The sequence below is a fragment of the Pararge aegeria genome, chromosome 21, assembly GCF_905163445.1.
Source record: "Pararge aegeria chromosome 21, ilParAegt1.1, whole genome shotgun sequence".
Classification (NCBI taxonomy): domain Eukaryota; kingdom Metazoa; phylum Arthropoda; class Insecta; order Lepidoptera; family Nymphalidae; genus Pararge; species Pararge aegeria.
This window is the reverse complement of record NC_053200.1, coordinates 4,252,152-4,277,241: the sequence shown is the minus strand read 5'-3', so window position 1 is coordinate 4,277,241 and position 25,090 is coordinate 4,252,152. Positions and strand designations below refer to the sequence as shown.

At 35.5% G+C, this 25,090-nt stretch overlaps 1 protein-coding gene across 2 annotated transcripts; it reads left to right on the top strand.

Annotated features, from left to right (window-relative positions):
- The first annotated feature begins 483 nt into the window (after nt 1–483).
- Nucleotides 484–24,681, top strand: LOC120633233. 2 transcript variants are annotated; one of them, XM_039903387.1, is made up of 21 exons: nt 485–748; nt 1,263–1,392; nt 1,754–1,860; nt 2,556–2,715; nt 3,709–3,837; nt 4,425–4,689; nt 6,510–6,709; nt 7,854–8,083; nt 8,505–8,658; nt 10,409–10,540; nt 12,534–12,670; nt 14,287–14,313; nt 14,816–14,983; nt 16,002–16,218; nt 16,676–16,819; nt 17,740–18,478; nt 19,465–19,745; nt 20,285–20,460; nt 22,578–22,757; nt 23,226–23,331; nt 24,284–24,681. In XM_039903387.1, the coding sequence occupies exons 1-21, from the start codon at nt 654–656 to the stop codon at nt 24,620–24,622; spliced, it is 4,116 nt and encodes a 1,371-aa protein (XP_039759321.1). In that variant the 5' UTR covers nt 485–653; the 3' UTR covers nt 24,623–24,681. The 2 variants fall into 2 exon arrangements, with proteins under 2 accessions (XP_039759322.1, XP_039759321.1); XM_039903388.1 differs by lacking the exons at nt 23,226–23,331; nt 24,284–24,681 and having other exon boundaries at nt 484–748; nt 20,285–20,464; nt 22,578–22,704.
- The last annotated feature ends 409 nt before the right edge of the window (nt 24,682–25,090 follow it).

Below are 25,090 nucleotides of genomic sequence, written 5' to 3'. Positions count from 1 at the left end.
CAGGTGAATCCGGAGATTCCCTGAAAGTTTCATTGAAATCGGTCCAGCCGTTTCGGAGCCTATACGGAACATAGCCACACACTTTCTCTTTTATATTTTATCTTCTATATATATATATATATATAGAAGATAAACAAACAATTTCTTTTTCTTTTAATAATAGTATCCTTACTAATATTATAAATGCGAAAGTGTGGGAAATGTCTGTTTTTTGTCCTTCGAAAAAATGTACATAGCAACTGCAACTATAAGATTATTAACCCTTTAGCAAAGAGAATATAAACACTAATACCGCTAGACAAACGTAGATGATTATTTTCATTCGTTTTTCCTGTGATTTCCTACTAATATTACGAGGATATCGCTGAAATTAGGCTGAAAGATTCTTCGTTTAAAAGTCATTAATCTGTGGCAATTGGTATTGTCTAGGTAGTAGGCATTGTCCATAGTGGTGCTTCCTGACGTGCCTGTTTGATAGTTGACTGTCGTTGATACTCTGGAAACCTGTGCTGTAGTCTGTCTCATCTGTCTGAGTGCTGGACGATTTATTTTTATTTTGTTTTAGATTATTACGGAGACTTTAATCTTATATTCATAAAAAAATATGAAACAGTAGTTCTCTTTTCTAGAAAATAAAATGCTTGTAGTTTGAAATGAATAATAGTCAAGGAAAGCATGTGCCCGATATTACAATTACGGAAAGTATTTCAAAAAGTAAACCAAGAATTCGTGGTAGAAAACGCAAGCGGTAAGTATTAATTATTTTTAATAAGTTGGGCAATATTTGCAAACATATTAAATTGATGTACAGGGTCTACATATTAAATTATTCACTAAAACGTGTTAGCCGAAGGAGTACATAAATTTCAAGTTTGCGCAATTTTTAAAATAAATATTTCGAAGAAGACTACTCACTACACAGTTTTGATAGATAGATTTTTTTTTATTTTCTGTAATTTTTTTTGATGACTCATCAAGAATTCAAATCTAAGAGCCTTCATTACTAGGTTTCTTAACTGCTAAAGTTCTAAACTAATAGTCTGGGATGATAATAAGATAATTATTATTGTTTGTTTGTATGTGTATTAATTTTTTTATCACAGCTTTATTCTAATGCATGCCTAAGAAGGTACAAATAATTATTGTGACATACAGAAGTGTTTAAAAGTTGAATAAAAATTGTGTTCTTCAACTGGCCATAAAACAATAATCAAAATCGAAACCTATTATGATTATATTATACTATTTATGTTTTTTTGCAGACTATACAGCGAAAGTAGCAGCGATGTGGACCATGATCTACCAGATAACACATTGGAAACTGAGAAAAACTTGCACGCTTTGGCTATTAAAAATAACTTAGATGATATCAGCGTTAAGAAAATTTTAAAGGTAATAATTATGTGAGACATAGTTTTCTAAGCTGTATATCTTTTCTACCGATTAACTAGTCTTAACTCCATCTAGATATAGCACTAAAACAATTCCCTATTTTCTATTACTAATATTTTTTCTGAGAGTTCTTACTAAGAAATTCTCAGCCCCAGCTCAATGTTAGGAAATTATTGTTTTTGTCTCTGTGGGCTCACTCCGGTTACTTGGACCAGTGTTTTTTTTTATGAAAGTTTTAATATCTCAAAAAATAATTAATTATTTAACACAAGCAATTTTAAAATAATACCTGTTCAAGTGATGAAATTAGACTCCCTGGTTCCTTTACAGCTTAAATATCATATAAAACTTGTATTTTCAGAAAGTAGTGACAAATGACCATGTGTTGGCCTTTGTGAAGTTGCGGGAGGAAGAAGATTCTGGTGCTGAGGATGGTCTCCAGCCAAAGTTTACAAGGGCTAAAGCTAAGTGAGTAAAGTATAATACAATAATAGCATATTCTTAGAGTATCTTAAAGCAGAGTAGCAGACAGTTGTTCATGCAATATATAAAATGGCCTCAAGAGAGTCTTTAAGTTGTAAATGTAAAGAAGTAAAAGTAATGTCGGTACCTAATCAAAACATATTTAAAAATTAATTTATGTACATGTAAGTATAACAAAACTGGCTGTTGACAGTATCTTCATCCGGCCTAAAATTTTGATTCTCTCTGAAATGAAAAAGGACATAGAAACACGAAGAAAATAGTAGAACACAAAAAGCAGCATTATCGCTTAGCAGCGATCTTTGCCATCTTTATCATCATCATCACCTATTACTGGCCCACTACAGGGCCTCACAGAATGAGAAGGTTAGGCTGTAGTTCACACAGCGGGCCAAGTGTGGATGACTAGACTCCACACACCTTTAAGAATGTTATGGAGAACTCAGGCATGCAGGTTTTCTCACTATGTCATCCTTCACCATTAAAGTAAGTGATATTTTATTTGCTTTCAATTAAAAACTCACAGTACTCCGAAAATGAAGAGGTGCCGGAGACCGAAATCAGACCCCCCCCCCCCCGCTTGAAAGGAGGGGGGGGGGTCTTGGGGGGGATCCTAACCTGTTATCTGTAATTTGAGCAGCGTAGATGATAGGATGTTAACTAAATTTTGATTTACACAGGGAGTTAATGAAAGTATCTCCGCGCGTGCCACCTTGGCCCATCCAGTTGACGCCCATAAAGCACATACCAGTGAAGACCAGGCCTGAAGTTACAGCCCTGATTGCTCAAGAACTGCCCGACGATGAAGATGACGAGGAATATGAACCGACGCATGATGATGTAAATATAAAACGAAGATCACACCAGCAAGGTTGCCATGGGCAGGAGGCATTTTTATCCCCGGGGAAACATAAAAATTTAACTTCTCCCACAGCTATATAAACTCTCAGAACAAGTTGAAATAATATCCAAATAATGTTCCCGTACTTTAGCAAGTTGACACGTTAATTATATCCATTGTCAGAGGATAAAATCGGGTATAGAATTTTTGTCTCCTACCCGTGCTAGCCCTGCAGGGCGTCTAACCTGTGTCCTCAATACACTCGTATTCAGGTCGCTAATTCGCTCGCCAATGCGGAGGCATGTTAGACTCCTTGGTTTGGTCTTAGCTTAAACCTACTGTTCTATAATATACCAGTTGTTGCCCGCGACTTGGCAGGAACATGGCATAAAATGGAAAAATTCCCATCCAATACGAGTTGTAAAAAATAATTTGGGTAGGCAGTGCTTCTGTGCATGTATGAAGTGCACTGCAGTTCTTGTCCTGTATATTAACTGTTTTAATGGAAATCAATTTTATTATTATTTGGCAGATATGTGGCGTTCAATTAAGGTGTTTTGAAGAATAAAACTACAGATATTTTTTAGTTCTAATTTTTTAAATCGGATGTAGTTTTTAGAAAGAACTTCTTTATTAATCACTAAAAATAACTGTGTTGTTTAGGTGCAGTTCTGAAACTTGCGGTAACTTCTAAATTTAATTTCCAATTGGCATGAATTAAAAAGTATTTTACTGCTGTATGATAAAACTATTTATTTAAATCGGAATTAATACCGCGCTACAGTATGTTACCCACTTTTTTATTCTAAGCAGAAAAAAAAGCAGATGCGAAAAGCATAATCTCCTGCTGTTCGCGGAGTATAGCAAATTAAGCTTATTTTTCATAATATACCTTTCTAGGGCATTAAAGAAGGTCAAACAAACGAGCACTCTTTCGCATTATTTATTCGCCTTAATACTAAGTAAGTATTCAATGTTTAACATTTTTTCAGAGTGACGACGATCATTGCATGGAATCGTGCAGTGACTTGGATTCACAGCCACGTACTCCGGCCACACCTTTGAGCCAAAAGAAAGAAAGCCCTGCGATTGTAAAAGATGGACCTTTTAAAGTGCCACAGGTTAGTGTTTAATATTATCAGCCTTATATATTTATATGGTGGGAGGCTTTGGCCGTGGCTAGTTACAACCAGTGGCGTGCACTTCATACTTGCACAAAATAGCTGCCTACCCACCGTGGCGACAAAGACGTGCCGCTAAGCGATTTAGTGTTCCGGTGCGATGTCGCGTAGAAACCGATTAGGGGTATGACTACACTGACAGGTTAGCCCGCTACCAGCTTAGGCTGCATCATCATTTACCACCAGGTGAGATTGCAGTCAAGGGCTAACTTGTAATGGAATTAAAAAAAAAACTCCCTGACGCAGCGGTGGTTTCAAGTTGGAGGTCCCGGTTTCGATCCCCGGTAGGGGCAATTTGAGAATTTATTATTTCCGATTTTTCTCTAGTCTGTTCTGGTGGTTAAACACCCAGACACTGAAAAACATTCATGTTAATCACACAAACATTTTCCAGTTGTGGGAATCGAACCCACGACCTTGGACTCAGAAAGCAGGCTCGCTGCCCACTGCGCCACTCGGTCGTCAATAATAAAAATTTTACTTCGATCGCGCGTAAAGGTTACACGAACACACTATTTTTTTTCTAGGATGTTTCAATAACGGTGCGCAAGAAGTTGGAACTAGAAGAGGAAGCGACAATTGCACTCCGCACTAGATCCAAGTTGAGCCTCTCAGAGACGCCCATAGAGCATATAGAGAGCTCTTTCATACCTCCGGATGATCTCCCAATGCCGGATGTGGATGATCTGTGGAATGACTTTCTGAGCGAGTGCTTGAACCCAGAATCTAAAACCAATGAGGAGGACGATGAATTAGATCCGGAGTACAATGTTGCGGCAGACCCTGATGCAAGTATGTTTTTTATAGCCTTACATAGCATATACTTTTTTTATAGCTTTAGTTAGGAGCGATGATAGCGCAGTGGCTACGACTTCGGCTTCACTATCCGGGGGCCGAGTTTGAATCCCAGCGCACACTCCTAACTTTTCTAGGTTACGCACGTTGTTTAATTAATTGAAATATCACTTGCTTCAACGGTGAAGGAAAAGTGAGTAAACCTGCATGCCTGAGAGTTCTACATAATGTTCTGAAAGGCGTGTGAAATCCACCAATCCGCACTGGGCCTGCGTGGTGGAGTACAGCCTATACCCCCTTCTCTTTGTGGAAGGAGACCCCTGTAGTGGGCTGATAATGGGTTTATATGACGATGATAACAGAATTTGAAACAAAGTAACTACTGTTGTATGTACACTTAGATCTTTTAAACTACGCAAATGATTTTAAAACAATTTCCAGCAATAGATAGAGTGATTCAAGACAAAATATTTAACATGCATATCTTAGCCTAGTGAAGCTGTAATAGCCTAGTGGGTAAGGCTTCGCCGGCCTTTCGCCGAGACCGAGTTCGATCCCCGGCACGCACCACTGACCTTTGAATGAATGCACGTTTATTGTACACCAATGAAAAAAGTAGTTACAGAGATGTACACATAGAGCAAGAGAGTGCAATTTGGTGCACTTCATACATGAACAAAAGCACTGCATACCCTAAAATTGAAATATAGCCCAGTCCTAGAACTCCAGTGCACGCCACTGCTTCAAGGCAACCAAAGATATAAGGATGACAAATAGAAAAGTGGGTAGGTGGCAGTGGCGTGCACTTCATACATGCACAAAAGCACTACATACCCAAATTATTTTATATAACTAGTATTGAAGGGGAAATTTTTCCCTTTTATGTAATTTACTTGCTTTATGCATACCCTGGTCGCAAACCCTGTGCACGCCACTGGTAGGTGGGTGCAATAAATAAGATATAAACATTACATAAATATACAAATCTTAATATATAACTGTAATATATATACATATATACTTTTCGGAGTTATGTGCGTTTTTAATTTAGCCAATTTAAATATCACTTGCTTTAAACCGTGAAGGAAAACATCGTGAGGATACCTGCATGCAAGAGAGTTCTCCATAATGTTCTCAACGGCGTGTGAAGTCTACCAGTCCGCACTTGGTCAGCGTGGTAGACTACGGCCTATGAGAGGAGATCCGTGCGCTGTAGTGGGGCGATAAATTGGTTGATGACGATGCAGAATTAGTATAGGTTCAATTGAAATCTTGGTAAAAGTTTTAACAGTGCACCCGTCAAAATATAAGTTCATTCATTGAATGAATGAATGAATGAATACACTTATAATGTACACCACAGAGAAAATTTACAGAGATACAAAAACAACAGCACAATAAGGTAGAACGTACAATTTTACGGCTCTCTTCCAGGCAACCAAAGGCATACAAGAAAATGCTATACGAAATTAGTAGGTGGTACAACAAACATTAGTGAAATATTTAAACTAAATTAACATAAAATCAACACACAACATAGTACATATTAAACATAACATATTAAAGATATGTACAAAAATATAATATACATTCCATACATATATACAAACATAAAAACATACAAATACTCTACTATAAATACATAATTAAGGAAAAAAAAAGAACCCTCACAAATATGTAGAATACGTTATAAACAAAATAGAATACAGTGATCATTCCCATCAATGCCCGGCCGATACAGACTAGTAGTGTTCCTTCACTTGTTTCTTAAAGGTGCCGATCGTTCATGGTTTATTACGATTATTTTGTTGTTACAGATGACGAAGACGAAGATGCGTTAGAGAAGAGCATTATAAAAATATCGAAGAAGGAGTTGAACGATTTAGTGACCGAACTGATGAATGTGATGCCCGAGGGCGTTGAGAACCAGCTGCTCTCCAGCACGCAGAGTGATCAGAGTCAGAGTAACAATGGCGCTGTGGATACGAGGAGTGCCAAGTTGCAGAGAAAATCTGAGGTAACACGGCTATTTCTCAAACTTATTCCAATTAAAAAAAAAAAAAAAACAAATTTTTTTTATTTCATGGTGACCATATCACGGGCACTTATGAAGCGTACATACATATAACATGTTACCACTAATTGTTTATTGTTTATTGTTATTAGGTACACAAAACAGGTAATAACTAAAAGTAGATCTAAATATAAGTAATAACAAGTTTTGTTCTAAACTACAACCCAAAGTATGTATACACAACTTGGAATTAAATTAAACAGAAAGTTAAGATAAAATTAAAGTTGAAACAAAAAAGAAACACTTAAATAATAATATATATATTATTTCCCTAAAGATTATGTGGAATAGTGCTTAATAATTTGATTTTTAAAAATATTTATCCTTTTGTTAAAAAATGACAATATTATGATTACTTGATACTAAATCATTATAAAGGCGGCACATGCGAACGATGGGATTGTAAAAGGAAGTATTGTTCTTGTAGACACTTAATGGTTTAAAATATTTACTAATGTCCTTAGGGGATGGTGATAACTGCATTCGTTAACTTAAAATTAAAGCTAGGAGGATTCCCAATGCGCCCTTGTCTGAGAAGAGCCCACAACAAACTTAGCCAGGTTAATCAATATCTTCGTCCACGTTTACTATGTTTTTTTTTTACAAATGTCGTGGACATCCTTTGTTTTTCAATGATAAAAAGTAGCCTATGCTACCCTCCGACCTGACAACTGTTTACCAGAAATCGAAACGTCCATATTCCGACGTTATGCCACGTTCAATTGGTTTATTCTTATTTAAATGACATCAAATGATTTTTTTAACTCAATACAAATTTATTTTTATGCTTACAATATTATTTTTTATTATTTAGATTAAGGCCAAAGAACTAAAAAGTACTAGCTGTACTCTGGCACGCTTCGTTGTGGCACATTGTGATTGAATGGTTGAGAAAAATAGGTAAAAACAATCCTTAATGCGTATTATATATCGTGCTAAAATTTCAGCTCGATCGGTGCAGAACTTTTTCAGTTTTTGAAGCGTACACAAACCAACATAACATTTTTATATATATATAAGATATAAGTTTATTATATATAAGATATAAGTTAATTTTTATATATATAAGATATATATTTATTCCAAGGTACCTCACTGGGAAGGTAAGCAAGAACCCTTATCTGATGATGAAACCCAGCCCGCTAACATAGCGTCGAAAATAACTTTTGAATCGAGTAACATCGTGTCCCGGGTTTCTGTTGGCAAGATAGAGGCGGAAAATGAGCGGGACAAGGATAAACAAGGGTCTACATTAGACAGTACAAAGGTTCCTAAGACTGAAACACCCAGCACTGCATCTTTGGATATAACAACAAAGTAAGTCAAACAGTAAGTCTTGAAGTCAAAAGAGATAAATGAATATATTAAAAAAAAAAATCTACGACATACTGCTTCCGTCTGTGTTTTTTCTTTATTCATTTTCTGTATTTTTTTGTGTGCAAATAAAGAGTAAAATGTACTATGCTTTATGTTTATTTTATGTTAATTTAGTTTTAAATCCTAATATTTACTAATGTTTGTTGTACCACCTACTTATTTCTTATAGCATTTTCTTGTATGCCTTTGCCGGCCTTATCGCTATTTAGCGATAAGGCCGCCAAATTGTACGTTCTACCTCATTATGCTGTTGTATTTGTATCTCTGTAAATTTTCTCTGAGAAGAGTATAAATAAAATGAATGAATGAATGAATTATAATTATTTCCACCTTATTTGACTGAACTTTATGGTTGTTTCAGTGCAGCCAGCGGAATGGTTACTATAACAGTAGAGGAGCGAGAGCATCCAGTGGCGGAACCGGAACAGTCTTCCATAAAGCCTCCAGCGTCTTTGCTTCAACTACTGGCCCCCCAGCCGCTCAAAGTTAACATCGAAGTGGGTAACATTGTGGAGGTATGTAGCAATTTTATATCATAGTTAAGAATATTAAGGAATATTAATAATAACTAGTTGCAGTGGCGTGCACTTCATACATGCACAAAAGCACTGCCTACCCATTTTATATAGCTCGTTTTATATATTATTTAATATAGCTCGTATTCGAGGGGATTTCCATTTTATGGCATATATTTTTTTATTTTAATAAGTATACAACTACAATACACACATCGCTATCTTGCTCCAAAGTAAGCGTAGCTTTTGTTATAGGTGCTAAGATAGCTGATGCATGTATTTTTTTTAATATAATACAAATAAATACTTATAATATACAGATAAGCACCCATACGCTGAAAAACATTAATGTTCGTCACACAAACATTTTCCAGTTGTGGGAATTTAACCCACGGCCTTGGACTCAGAAAGCAGGGTCGCTGCCCACTGCGCCAACCGGCTGTCAATCTGCTTTATGCATACCCTGGCCGAAGACTCTTGTTCCCTAAAAGAGTGGATTAATATGTAATCCACTATTTTTATTTATTCCTTAAAAGCCGGAAACGCATCGGTGGCTCCTCTGGTGCTGCAGATGTTTATGGGCGGCGGTGATCACTTAACATCAGGCGATTGCTCGTTTGCCCGCTATTAAAAAAAAAAAAACTAAAGATAATTATAATGAAAAAGAGAAAAAAAACCCCCTAAAATAGGTACTTACATAACGAAGAAAAAAGTTTAACAAAAAAAAAATGAATGTATCATGCCGTACTTTTAAATGTTTTTTGACTTCTTTTTTGAAACATGACGATGATTTATTTATTTATTTATTTAAACATCTTTATTGCGTAATAAAGGAGAAATTACAAATATAGTTAAACAAAAAATTAAAAGCAAAAGGCGACCTTATCACTAAAAGTGATCTCTGCCAGGTAACCTTACCGATAGTACACAACAAAACATGAGAGACGGAAAATCGCAATTAAAATAAACAATACATAAATTTACACACTTAAGTACATACTACTAATAACTAATATAATAAATAATTAAAAGAGATAAATAAAATAAGATATAAATAAATATATATATACAGTGTAAACTCTTTATAACGTTATCCTTTATAACGATAAACTCCCTATAACGTTGGAGTGAGCCCAAGTTGGTTGGTTTGCGTTAAAACTCACATATTGAAACACTCTTTATAGCGATACGCCATTCTCTATTACGAAGAAATGTGTTCATATTTGTAGACAGTAAATATTTATTATCGGTATTATTGTTTATGTTATGTTATCAGGTAACAAAAGACTTTGAAGCTCCGAAACATCCGAGGTCGGTCTAGCTTTTGTTATCCTTAATTGCCTTGTACACGTGCAGTATAACGCATTGTTTTCTCGGAAGTGATGGTCTTCGACCAAGCATACTGGGTACCTATCGTATTATCAGTCGTAAACCTACTTTGAAACTGTTAACATGGCCAGTAAACGGAAAGCGATTAGTGTTGACGAAAAAATTTGTGTGATACGTGCGATTGAAAAGGGAGAAAAGAAAAGTGACGTTGGAAGGCGTTTTGAACTAAGTCAATCCACTGTTGCTGTCTTGTTTTTTTTTGTTCACTCCATATAACGATAACTCTCTATAACGACAAAAAATGCTCAGTCCCTCGAGTTTCGTTATAAAGAGTTTACACTGTATATATATATATATATATATTAACAAATATTTACATTGATGATGTTGATGATCTAATTACCTTTTTTTAAATAATTAGATGTCACCCGATCAAGTGAGCATATTACAGCAGCAGCTGAGAATGCACGTACAGCTAGCTGCTTCGAACTTCCTGCAACTATTTGTACACCCGGTGCATTGGTCTTACGCGCACAAGTACAAAGGTTATTTGGTATGTATCCAAATTCATAATACCACTTATGTTTTATTAGCGCTCTCCAGCGACTTCGCCGGCGTATGAGTCAACCTTAAAGGCTAGTGTTACAGTAAATTTATAGAGTGGGTGAATAATTAATAACTATAAATTTATTTTCGCCAGATATTTTATTATAAATAAATAAATAAATATACTACGACAATACACACACCGCCATCTAGACCCAAAGTAAGCGTAGCTTGTGTTATGGGTACTAAGATGACTGATGAATATTTTTATGAATAATATACATAAATACTTTAAAATATATATATAAACACCCAGACACTGAAAAACATTCATGCTCATCACACAAACATTTTCCAGTTGTGGGAATCGAACCCACGGCCTTGGACTCAGAAAGCAGGGTCGCTGCAAACTGCGCCAATCGGCCGTCACCATAATACCACTTATGTTTTATTAGCGCTCTCCCGCGACTTCGCCGGCGTATGAGTCAACCTTAAAAGGGTAGTGTTACAGTAAATTTATAAAGTGGGTGAATAATTAATAACTATAAATTTATTTTCGCCAGATATTTTATTAAATAGTTAATAGGCCGTTTTCAAGAAACAATTAAAATTATATTCGACTAGCTGTTGCCCGCGACTTCGTCTGGGTTTGATTTTGTTTTTTGCTGTGGCATTCAATTTAGTTGTAGTTTAAAAAAAATTTAAAGTATTCAGTATCGCTCAGCCTTAAATGAGGGGTTTGCTGCTGTCCGCTGAGGAGTTCTGTCCTCTATCTCCAACCACATTCAGATCTACACAAGGTTTGGGCAAAATTAAACACATATTATAACCTTTATAGTACAAAAATAATTATTTAAATCGGTTATAATTTGTCGGAGCTATGGTGTAAAATCTTCAAACACTTTCATCTCCTCTCCCAAAGGAACCGAGCTTAATGTCGGGATAAAAAGTATCTCATATTACTTTTAACACTTCCAAGAATATGTGTACAAAGTTTCATAAGGATCGGTTAAGTAGTTTTTGCGTGAAAGCGTAACAAACAAACTTACATTGACATTTATTATATTAGTAGGGATTAACAACCAATGATCATGACATTGAGTTGATGGGTATTTCGATACAAATACGACTGCATTATCGACGCACCTCAGTCCTACATGGACTCGAACGATGCAAAGCTACCTCCCGGTGTCTTAGTCTTTTATCACCAGTCATATTATGCTGTCGCAGACTTTTTTTTAGCAGAGTTACGTAACGTTTAGGATCGGTGAGAATAATTTTTCCAAAGTTTTTATCGATCGCTCCTAAATAGTAGCGTAATGTTATATAGCTTATTGCCTTACCCGTTAAAAGGAAAATCCAACACAAAAAAGATTATGATTGTTTCACGGCCGCGTGCGGTAACAGCCACTGGTTGTGTTTTTTCTTTGGCATAAATTACATCGCCCACCAATCCGCACTAGAACAGCGTGGTGGCCTAAGGCCTTAACCCCTTCTCATTGTGGGAGGGGACCCGTGCTCTGTACTGTTTTACCAGCAGCAGCGCAGCACCGCGTGGAAACTTCGCATTACTTTTATGTGTTATAATACTGTTTGTTTCCCCTGAAAAAATAATAAATAAATTTTATTCCATTAAGGTGAAACGGTTGAGCCGAACATAGGTAACAAACAAACAAACAGACATACACGTATTATCTATCGAGCGAATAAAAGAATATAAGACGACCGTTAATAAGAAACTGTAATATTCAAACCAAGCATTAAATTTGCGAAAACGGAACAAAGCGGGCGAATAGAAATAATGAGTTAGCGTATTTGAAACAGATTGCGTCCTGTAGACGGCCAAAGGATAAATTTTTCTGGGCTAAAAAGTGTTCCTGTAGGATTTTAAAATACCTTTGAATAAAAGCAGACGAAGTCGCGGGCAACAGTTAGTTTTATACTTATTTATACTTCTGTATGCGATCGTAGTAAGCACTCTCGTAGTTATGTTTTTTAAGGAAACGTTCGAGAAAATTCTATCATCGAAACCCAAGTCAGTGGTAAACGTATGCAATCTGACCTCCGCGATAGAACTTATAAGGAGCTGGGAATCATCGGTGTCCAAAGACAATGAGGAGAATAAGAAAATGGTAGAGTAAGTATTTGTATCCCATAACTAACTCACTAACACAAAATATATAAATATGTTCTGTCAAAGTCTGAGGAGCGTTTTCACAAAACGGTTCATATTAAAACAGTATCTCACCGCGCGTGGTAAAACTGTTACATTAATAATGAAACAGTTTTACCTAGCGCGGGGTGTTATAAGTTGGGGGTAGGTAAGCGTGTTCTTGTGCGTGAGCGTCAGCGTAAGCGTGTGCGCAGTGGCGGTACTACCATACAAGCCGAAAAGCCGGGCTTGCGTTACAATAAATATCTCTTTAAAAATTTTCTCGACTATTCCGAAATGAAATTAACAAAATAATTAAAACTTGATAGCAATGAGGATATAAATACAATGTTTTAACTTTTGCTTAATAATGTATATACTCTTTGTCTACTTTACTGCAAGCACTACGTTACTCTGGCAGGTAGTCTCTGTGGTAGCAACCAGCCGAACGGCGCGGCGCCGCGCCGAACTGTCACTATCGCGCTCTTCGCGTGTCCGCGGATGCCCCGCTTTGTCTCACTCACACTCATTTGCTTATATGTGGCTTTTATTTTACTGCTCTCTCTCATAGAAATTTCAATGTATTTAGCAGAGACAATCTAGATTATTTAATAATTTAGTATGGAGATCAAATGCCAGATTGCTAGTTGAAGTTGGTGAAGATGACCAGCGAGCGAATTGAAACAACTTCACGCGTGTTATTGTTTGCGTTACAACTAGTTGACACTTGACAGATTCATTATTATTGATTAGTAATTACTTAGTTAGGAGTTTATTATTGTTTTTTTGAGTTGAATAGTTCATTTTACTGGTTTGTTTTCTTAAAAATTATAGTAAATATTGTTAAATATGAGCTCAATTTGTGTGCAAATTGTTTCTGTGGCGAAATCAAAAAATAATTGGCGAACAACAGGCCAATTCTGCATATTTTTTTTCTAATGAAAATAATGGTTGGAACGCGGCTTGTTACGACATAAATTACCAGGCAACATAAGAATTAAAGAGAGCAGAACTCAAAGAAACACTTGGGATTACTATGATTACTTTTTAATTTTGGCAAACATTGCATAGAAACTTCTTTATCATAATTCGCGTGCTGACCCTAACCGTAGTGTTTTTCAAAGATTTGTTGATATGGTTTGTCATTTAGCACAACAAGAATGGTGACTTAGAGATCATGACGAGTTACATTTGTCCTTTAGGTAACTGGGCTTGCTCAAATTCAAAACCCTAAGAACGTCACTGCGTGTGCGTGAGCGTCAGCGTAAACGTGAGCTTGTGCGTGTGCAAGAGCGTGAGCGTAAGCGTGTGATTGCGTGTGTGCATTCATTCGATACGCTTCACACTACATGTAGTGCTTGGCTAGTAGAATAATGCACACTATCTTGAAAGTTCGATTATTAAAAAAAAAATTATCATGGTGTATGGTCATGAATACTTACGATATTTCCCATATGTTTTGCATAACAAACTAATTAAAATTTACAGTGCAGGAGTGTGTATGCCAAAATGATTTACTATTAATTTATTTATAGTCGCCTAAATGTTCTATTATTTAATAAAGGTAAAATTTATTATTTTTAAATTTACTTTTATTTCAGATTTATTCAAGAAGAAGTCGAAAAATGGTAAGTAAATTTTGTAAAAGTATATTGTATATTGTATTAAGCCTTTACCGTAACAGACAAAAAAAAATTTAGCGTTTATTAAAAAAAATACAAATGAATGTACCATGTAACATAATATCATAACATTACAGTTTAAGAGCACATTTGTCTTCAAACATATTTAATAAAAACTACTTAGTACTGTATTTGTTCTTTGTATTTTGTAGTCGGAATTAATGACTCGATATTTTAAAATAAAAGCAAAGTAGAAGACTAGACAAAAGATATATTTTGATGTAAGTGCGGACAGTGTTTTTAACACGAGCCTTGAGGTATGTGACTTGAATGAACAAAAAAAAATACAGGCGCGAGAAGAGTAAAAACTGGCAGTTAAGCTTGTACAGTACGTTTTTAATATTTTTTGCAAAAAAAAAAGCCTATTAAAGATAAAAGAGTATTAAGAGAGACCGCCTTATAAATAATATCCAAATTTTACAGTATTATTTTTTACTCGAATCTTTAGCCGTCGGCGTAACGCAGGAAACAGCCTCTATGTCGGGGACTTCCCCGAATTATTCAAAAAGGTGGTCGCCAACAGCACAGTGTTCCTATACCCATACATGCTGCCACCGTTGCCATTCCGATCTTTCAACACGCATCGGAGATACAACTACCTGACTTCGGAGGATTCGTGAGTATATTACATTAAAAGATATAAGGATAGTGCGGCTATGGGCCTCATAAGAAGGCTCAGAGTCACTCAGCGGGCGATGGAAAGAGCTACGTTAGGAGTATCTCTACGTGATCAAATCAGAAATGAGGAGATCCGTAGAAGAACTAGAGTTATCGGCATAGCTCAACATGTATTTCTTTCGGTATTCTATAGGATATATTTCGGAGAGTGTGCTCAAGAACTATTTGATCTAGTTCCCCCCTCGCCTTTTTACCATCGAACCGCGAGGCACCGTAAGGATCTGCATCCCTACGTGGTCGATATACCGCGGACGCGTACGAAGCGCTTCGCATCTTCGTTTCTGATCCGCACCGCTACGATCTGGAATGCTCTTCCAGCTTCCATTTTCCCCAGTTCTTACAACATTAGTACCTTCAAATCAAGAGTGAATAGGCATCTTCTAGGCAAGCGCGCTCCACCTTAGGCTGCATCATCACTTACCATCAGGTGTGATTGCAGTCAAACGCTCGTCTATAAATTAAAAAAAAAAAAAGTCTGCTTTCTGAGTCCAAGGCTGTGGGTTCGATTCCCGCAACTGGAAAATATTTATGTGATGAACATGAATGTTTTTCAGTGTCGGGGTGTTTATCTGTATATTATAAGTATTTAGGTATATTATTTATAGAAATATTCATCAGCCATCTTAGTACCCATAACACAAGCTACGCTTACTTTGGGGCTAGATGGCGATGTGTGTATTGTCGTAGTATATTTATTTATATATTTAAAAAAAAAAGTTGCCATTGTTATTTAATTTTGCTACCTTAATTTTCTGACATTTGTATAAAATGGAAAAATAATTTTATAATTAAGGTGTTATTATATTTTGCATGCCATAGAATGCCAGATTGTAGCACGAACCAATCACGCAAATTTGAATAACAATTTATTAATCTTTACCGAGACCAAGTTGTAATAGTTGCATACGTCCAGTTTGCAGAAAATGTAACTACTATAGTCTCTGTCTCCCTTATAGACTCATCGTGCTGGGATTGGAACAATTCTGGTGGTACGTAGAAAATAACCCAGATATCTTCAAGCCGCCCCAAAAGCTTCACCCGCGGCGCCGATGGGGCTTGATGATCACTGTCCGCCTGATATGCAAGCACATGATGCCCTGGCTATCTCCTAAAGGTTTATTAAGCCACATACAATCCGCGAGAAAAACTGAAGATATACGTAATCCTATCGTGGTAAGTCTAAAGTCAAATTTATTTTGGGGTATGTTTCACAATCGCCCAATTAACTTTATCGAACTGTTTCCCTAAGATTGACTGGCAGAAATCGCTACTAAGCGATAAGGCCGCCTTTTTCTTCTGTTTTTTGTTTTTACTATGCATTTATTTATGTTGTGTTACAAACAGTACATTGTATATTAATGTAGTAACAGAATGTCTGACTGTAACACCAGACAGAAAGGGTGTACAGCTAAGCATTTGCCATGCATTATACGTACCTGACGTAGATTTTCAACCGAGACCGTTACGTGTTACGTTACAAACAAACTCTCGGTGGATTCTGCTTTCCGAACCGGTGGTAGAGTCACTGCAATCAGAGATAATTACCGTTTCGAAAGCGCTCATAAAATGGGCCCACTTGAAATGAACGAATTTTGTTTTAGAATTGACATAAAGCTTCTTGTTGTTGTAGAAATATTTTGTGGAGAAAACTATAGATCCGGTGCGACATACAATCTTGCCATACAACCCAAAGATGACACTATACGAACATCCCGAAATGGAAATGCCCCGGCTCTGGATAAAATACCTCGCAGCGAATAGTAAACGGTTTAGAGTAAGTTTTCTTATTTCTAGCGTTTCGAGTTGATAATATTAGTTTATTTAATTGATTCACATCTTAAAATAAATATTAGAATTAAGAATTTTAAAGAAATGAGAATTTTAAATAAATAAATATTAGAATTAAGAATTCTAGAAAATGAAAGAGATTTACGCAAATATCTTATGCTCGTGATAGTAGGTAACTAGAAGCTAAGCTTAAAGTATGCCATTTAGTATTTTAGTATTTATTGCTACAAAATCTCTGTGTATGATAACATGGTGTATCGCCAGATATCTATAACCCGTGCATTTAAAGAATAGATTATTAAACAAGGCGGTCAATGTCGTTCTATCACAGCACAATATCCGTACCCTATTGTGCGAAAGAGATAGAACGATATCGGCGATCTATTTTAAATCTGTCATCCATTTGAAATTCCTGACATTGGGAGAGAGCAAAGGTCCAGCAGGCGGGAAAAACGCGGGCGGGAAATGTGACGCGATTTCGTCTGTGTTTATTACGGTTTTTAACAATGCCAGTAATGATTTTATTTTTGTCATAATTTTCATCCGAAACGGGATTTCCCAGTTTAGGGGTCAGGAATCCAAAAACTCGTACCTTACTGTGTTTTTCGAATAAATATTTTCTCTTACTATTTCTATCTAATTATGTCCAGCCGTTCTGCAGGGTGATTACGTATCTCGCGACAGATGTGCGTTAATTGTAAATCTTGCAATCACTGCTGTCAAACGTCGCTTTTCCATACAATAAATAAAGAAAAGTTACGACAGCAGTGATTGCGAGATTTACGCCTGTCGCAAGCCTGTCGCGAGATACGTAATTCATCCTGCCCGCGTGTTTCAGTCACAAAAATCCATGAAAACTTTAGCTTTACTAATAATAGTAGTAAAATAAATGAAAAATTCTTTTAGCACTGTTCAAGTCGTCGATACCACACTGTAAAAGCTCCGCAGGGTGTCGAAGTTCAAGCCGGGATAGCAATAGAGCCCATACAAAAGGAAGCCTTACCTATCGATTTCATAAAGCCCATATCCTGCAATCGCATCAATTTAATACCAAAGACTCCTAAACCAAATTTTATTGACAAAGTTGACGTGCATATAGCTACAACAGCGGACAGTGTGGCGGATTCAAATTTTCTCGTAGCATCAAATCTTTATACACTTGTAAATACCAGCTCGGGGGCACAGTTGATGCCTCTAAGGCTACAAACTAGCACAGTCAATAGTTCAACGCAACCTATTTGTTCACCAGCTGTAATAGAAAGTGATAAAACTAAAGAAAATAACAAAAAAATTGCAGAAATAAGTATCAAACAAAATTGTATTGTAATAACGCCGAATAATAATTCAAAAGATAGTGATAAGACGCTACATTGCCCATGTTGCTTGATATTAAAACGGATATGTAAAATTAGGCAATCGTACATAACTGATTACTTCATACCTTATAGAGAGAAAAAGGTCAGAGAATGCGAATGTACTAGTAAAAAGTATCCAAGAATGACGAACAAGTTGAAACTGTTAGTGAACAATTTTAAAACTCTATCGAATGTTTTATACTCGAATCTATTGGAGAAACTTGACATAAATCGCGATATGGGGAATAAATTGATTAATGAATCGACGGATTTTAGCATGGATGACTTTGGTATGTATCTTTTACTTTTCTTAACGCCCGATTTACATTATTCAAGTCTTAAGCGAAGTGGATATAGTGAAAACTGATTGGAAAGTAGCGTGTCAACTTGGAAAATTGCCTTGCAACTAAATCTAGATAGAATCAAATGTTTTGTATTTCCTTAGGAAATGCACACCTCGCGCGCTTACTCTTCCCCCTTACTACCATCGCTTAAAGCAGTATTATTACAACGTTGTTGACGTTTTGTTCCAGAATTATAATTCTTATATCTAGAACGTCAATGTATGACAAATAATCTTTCATTTTAGGATAATATTGTTTTAAGCGATGGCAGTAAGGTCCGCGAAACACTTGACTTCAAAGAATAAACTATATACTTGTTATATAAATAGCCACCATGCCACATGTAGTGTATTTTGCGATATTAACCCCTCCGATATACGTTGTGGTATATCCATTCAGTATAAAACGTTTTCTTTGTCTTTCTGAACTTTGTGTAATATCACACGTATTTTTGTTTGGTCGTTCTTGATCTAAGTTAAATATAAATAACACAGTAAAAAGTCGGCTGACTTTGACATTTTTTATAGGCAGTCAAGCTATCCCACTTCTGATGCTACGTATAACTATCCCACTTCTGATGCTACGTTTTCCGAGTTTATGCACAGAAATCTAGCACTTATCTCCTTTTTATACTGCCAATCTCTGAATCTTAGCTCGAAACAATAATTTTGACGGCCGATTGACGCAGTTTGCAGCGACCCTGCTTTCTGAGTCCAAGGCCGTGGGTTCAATTCCCACTGCTGGAATATGTTTGTGTAATGAGCATGAATGTTTTTCAGTGTTTGGGTGTTTATATGTATATTCTAAGTATTAATGTATGTTATTCATAAAAATATTCACATCTTAGAACCCATAACACAAAATGTGTGTATTGTCGTAGTAAAAAAAAAATACTGTGCAAAGTAATTATACTCGTACTTGTATCTTTTTAGCGTCGGCAATAACATATCAAACCAAATTAATAGCTCGGACGAGTATAATAAGAAATACCAGTGTAAAAAAAACCCTTCAAGTGACATTCTCAAAATTCAACACTGAATCCGGTGACGCTTTGGAATTGGCGGAGAAATTGTTCAAAATATTCAATGTCGACCTAGCGGACATGTTCACTGAGTTTTTGGGATTCCTGACAGCGGAACAAGCAGATAAAATTGGAAAATTCAAAGATTATTTCATAAGGAACTGCGTGGATGGTTTACTCAAGAAAGTTGAGGTAATATTTTTTTTTGTATCTTATTTTGCGTAAGATCAGAATACACTTCTCTTTCCGCGGGTGTCGTACGAGCTGAGCAAGGGAATACATATATATTTTTTATTTCACTACAAGTTAGCCCTTGACTGAAATCTCACCTGGTGGAAGTAATTTAGACGGCCGATTGGCGCAGTGGGCAGCTGGGCAATGTTTGTGTGATGAACATGAATGTTTTTCAGTGTCTGGGTGTTTATCTATATATTATAAATATTTACGTATACTATTCATATAATTATTCATCAGTTATCTTAGTACCCATAACACAAGCTACGCTTACTTTGGGACTAGATGGCGATGTGTGTATTGCCGTAGTATATTTATTTATTTATTTATTTTATATCTCGTCGTACTAATATTGCGTTGATTTTACCTAGTAAAATCTAATTTTGTATTCAAAAATTCAAATAGCTGCGTCTCGTAACGGTATCGCGAGTCCAGAGATTTTGTCTCATCTAAAAATATAAGAAATTTTCGCTTCAAAAATTTTCCCTCTTCCTCAGGAGCAAGTTCAAGACAGTTTAAAGCGTCTCACTATATTAGCGCTAATAAAGGAGTTGTTCTTCTGCAAGTCCTTCTCACCCTGTGATATGTGCTGCGAACTGTTAATGAGCATGGCGGACTATCCTGAGCTAGCACGATATGTGTTCTCATTGTTCCCGCATCGACGGAAAGATGCGTAAGTATATACAACGAATATTACAATTTATTCATTTACACGAATTTTATATACGAAATAATACTTCAGTGGCTTTAGAAGTGCATTATTTACTGCCTCTGAGACTTATCTGTGAAACCGAAACGCTACGAATAGTTTTTAAATAAACCATTGCCATAGTTTATTGTTTGATAGAAATCACATACAAAAGTAAAATCAAATGACTCCTGTCACTTTATTAGGTACGCATCGCGTAGCGTACGTACTATGCGCGTGTCGCTCTTTCATCTCATTTTCACTGACGCGCGCACTCCGTACCCTCAATGTAATAGCAGAGAAGACGGATTTATTTTGTTGCACTCCGAGTGAACTCACAAATATAGCGATTTGGATTTTATCATATACATTATAGTTATATATATATTATTAAAATTTACATAACATGCTGCATTGTCGTATTAGGATAACTTTTTCCTGTAATGACAAAATTGTGAGATGGGAATAAATAAATAAATAAATAAATAATCTTCAATAGGATTGACATAAGTGAACATTAAAAATTTTTCAATAAGTTTGTATGGTAAATAAACATGCTTCTTTTGATTTAATGTTTTTAAAAGGTGTAAATGAAAACCGAAATAATACTTCAGAGGCTTTAGAGGTACATTATTTACTGTCTCTGAGACTTAACTGTGAAAACGAAACGCTACTAATAGTTTTTAAATAAACCATTGCCATAGTTTTTTTTATAGAAATTGATACAGCTATTATGCGTGTGTCACTCTTTCATCTTCAATAGGGTTGTCATAAGTAAACAATTAGAATGTTTTAAAAAATAAATATTCTTCTTTTGATTTAATATTTTTAAAAGGTGTAAATGAAAACCGAAATAATACTTCAGAGGCTTTAGAGGTACATTATTTACTGTCTCTGAGACTTAACTGTGAAAACGAAACGCTACTAATAGTTTTTAAATAAACCATTGCCATAGTTTTTTTTATAGAAATTGATACACCTATTATGCGTGTGTCACTCTTTCATCTTCAATAGGGTTGTCATAAGTAAACAATTAGAATGTTTTAAAAAATAAATATTCTTCTTTTGATTTAATATTTTTAAAAGGTGTAAATGAAAACCGAAATAATACTTCAGAGGCTTTAGAGGTACATTATTTACTGTCTCTGAGACAACTGTGAAAACGAAACGCTACTAATAATTTTTAATTAAACCATTGCCATAGTTTTTTTTATAGAAATTGATACAGCTATTATGCGTGTGTCACTCTTTCATCTTCAATAGGGTTGTCATAAGTAAACACTTAGAATGTTTTAAAAAATAAATATTCTTCTTTTGATTTAATATTTTTACAGGGTGACTTCTTATGAAATATACTTACGCACCCTTCACCAGTATTTCCTAATTCCGTTACACGTTGTATTACCAATTTTCTTACAAACGTCTTGGGAATCGTTTGTTATCCCGTAATAAATAATAGCATAGGTTACCCTACGTACTTTCAACTAACTATATTACGTCTAAATTACGTCTTACTATATAACTATAACTATATTACGTCACTTATACACGTGCAGCCTGTGGGCTAATTATTCTAAGAAAAGGTACAGCGACGTCCGCGTCTTGTACAATAATGTATTCAGATTGTTGTTTGGGCTGCCTCGATTCTTCAGCGCCTTAGGTATGTTTGCGGATGCGCGGACGGATTGTTTGCACACTACGTTGCGAAAGTGGTGTGCGTCTTTGGTGCGGAATAGCTCCAATGTAGTTCTGAAGATGATTGCGGCTAGACTGCACTGTCGTTACCTCCGACATTGCTGTGATAGGCAGGTTGCAATTAGTATTGATGGATTATTCTTCTTCTTCTTCTTTAAATTTTAATTTTGATTCGGTTTATTTGGATTTGATTTAATTTAGTTTTTAATTAATTCATTTCTGACGTGTATTTATTTTAATTGCATTTAATTTAATTTTGTAACTGATGTACTTGTTGAACTGATGTTAAATTTTTATGGGTAAAGCCTGAAATAAATGATTATTATTATTATATACCATAAAGCAAGCATTACACATTCGTATTTATAATGTTTATGCGAATAAAAATTTTCTATTTGTAATTGTAGAAAAAAAAAACAACGCGAATATTACCAACAAACACAGAGTACGTGTAGAACAACTACTAGTGTCTGTGAAGAGAAGCAGGATGATATGCGTCGATTAACAGAAAGTACATGTGAAACAAGGGACAGTGTCTGTGAAGAAACGGCAGCTACTATGGATTATGAGGCTGACAATTCTTGCAGGTATTTTTTTTTTCTTTATTTTAATTATTGAAGCAGAAAACCAATAAGTTACATAAAAATAAGAATAATAAAAGAAAACACAAAAAATATACAATACTAAAAAATGTAAAGTCAAAGTCAAAAATATCTTTATTCAAGCAGGCCAAAAGATGACACTTATGACGCGCACATTACATGAGAAATGTGTACATGGTAGTGACATGATGGCGATAACCATATTCGTACTCTTAAAGCTAAAGCTACAATGGTTCAAAAGCCCACAACAAACTTAGCCGCGTGTCCTTTTTTGTTATCACCATGTCACATTGTCATCTAAAATTATTAGAAAAGCAACCTGGTTAGAGGTTGCTCTAGAGGAGGAGATTCACAACCAAGGTTTTTATCGATTCCATAGTCCTAATAAGACTTTTCTATAAGAAAAAAAAAATAAGTGCAGTATAATGAAACTTTGTGTTTAACTATTTTCAGTGACGAAGAATTTGGCCTTGAAATGGATGAAGAAAATAAGGAGCAAAAATCAGCTAAAATAAGAGAAAACAAAGAACAAGTACAACTAGTCACTACTATTAAATATGTAAGCCACTTCCGTTCTAAAATAAAAACTCATTTATTTATGATATAAGTGCTGAGCTCTACGAAGATAAGCTAGAATTAATTAATCATATTATTGGAAAATGCTCTGCATGCAGAATGGCACTGTCTGTCCTCATCAATACCCTATAATAGTCCACAGCTGGACTAAAGGTGCTCCCAATGGGAGGGTTTTACCATGGACAGACGGTTTGGTGATCTCATTACACTGTTACATGGTATAATGTTACATGGAGAACATACCATATTACATGATATCATTCCCCATTATAATCCCTTAGTCGCCTCGGACGACACCCGCGGGAAGAGCAGGGTGGTGACAACTGTATTTGGTTCTAATCTGACGTCATCACGGGGCATAACCTAAGAGATATTTTAAAACCTTTTTTGGACCTATATTATATAATATATTACTAGCTGACCCGTGCAACTTCGTTGCACCAAATCGGTTATTACCGGAAAACACAAATAAAATGACATTTTCTAAAAATGAATCCTAGCTAGATCGATTTATCGCCCTCGAACCACCTGTATACTAAATTTCATGAAAATCGTTGGAGCCGATTCCGAGATTCCAATTATATATATATACAAGAATTGCTCGTTTAAAGATATAAGATTTACCGTTTTAACTACCTCACTGATTTCACTTAGCATATAAACGAGGTTGTGTGATCCAAAAATGTTTTTGAGTCAATTCTCATTACTAGACTGACTGACTGTTTGTCTTGAATATGATGAGATAGCGTTTTTACAATAATCATACTGTCTAGCAACCTTACAATAAAGCATATGACAAAACTCATGATTTTTACAATAATTATACTGTCTAGCAACCTTACAATAAAGCATATGACAATCTCACTGTAATCACCGCGCACTTTGTTATATCCGTGGAAACTTTTAAAATATTAATAGCTTCCTTTTTAACACAGGAACCAGTAGAAACAACTGAATTAACCATAACTAAAACAGAAGTTCAGGAAAACAGCGAAACCGATATGTCTATGCTTATCATGTCCGAAGACGAGTCTATAAAAACCGAACCATTGGAATGGACAAGAGATGAAGACAAACGCATACTTGAACTACTTAAGAAGTATTTGACCCCCGAAGAGAGAAACGATAAAACCATAATGGAAATAGTAAAAGAGAAAGATTTGTTGAACATAATAACAAATAACTTATCCCATAAGTCATTAGAGGATGTAACCGAACGCGTTTTGTATTTATTGCAAATATTAATTTTAACTGATTATGATAAGACACAATGAATGTTACGCTTGTATTATTTATTTATTATTTGTGATAGGTAATTAAAATGTGATAATCAGTTTTTGTTTATTTTCAAATTGTCCTGTACCTCCCTTCGATCTCTGAAAGTCAGCCAGCCTATCGCGTTTTAATTCAAGTTTTAAGAAGGTTCATAGTCTTAAGAAGGTAGAAGGTTCCTAAACCTAAAAGGCCAGCAGTTAGGAAAAATCCACTTGCAAGTTAATAAAAAACCTAAACGGTTGATTAAAAATAAAAATTGTAATAGGTAATATGATAATAATGATACTAAGTAGTGATAGTAACATATTAAATCAAAGAATACGATGTTCGGCTTCGTGGTTGTGTTTGTATCATCTCAGAATGCAGACGCGCTTCTTTGTAGTTAATTGATTTTTCAACGGCTGATTCAGCGAGGTTTCTTGTCTTTGGTGACAAGTGACACTCAAAAAGATTAGATTCCAAAGCTT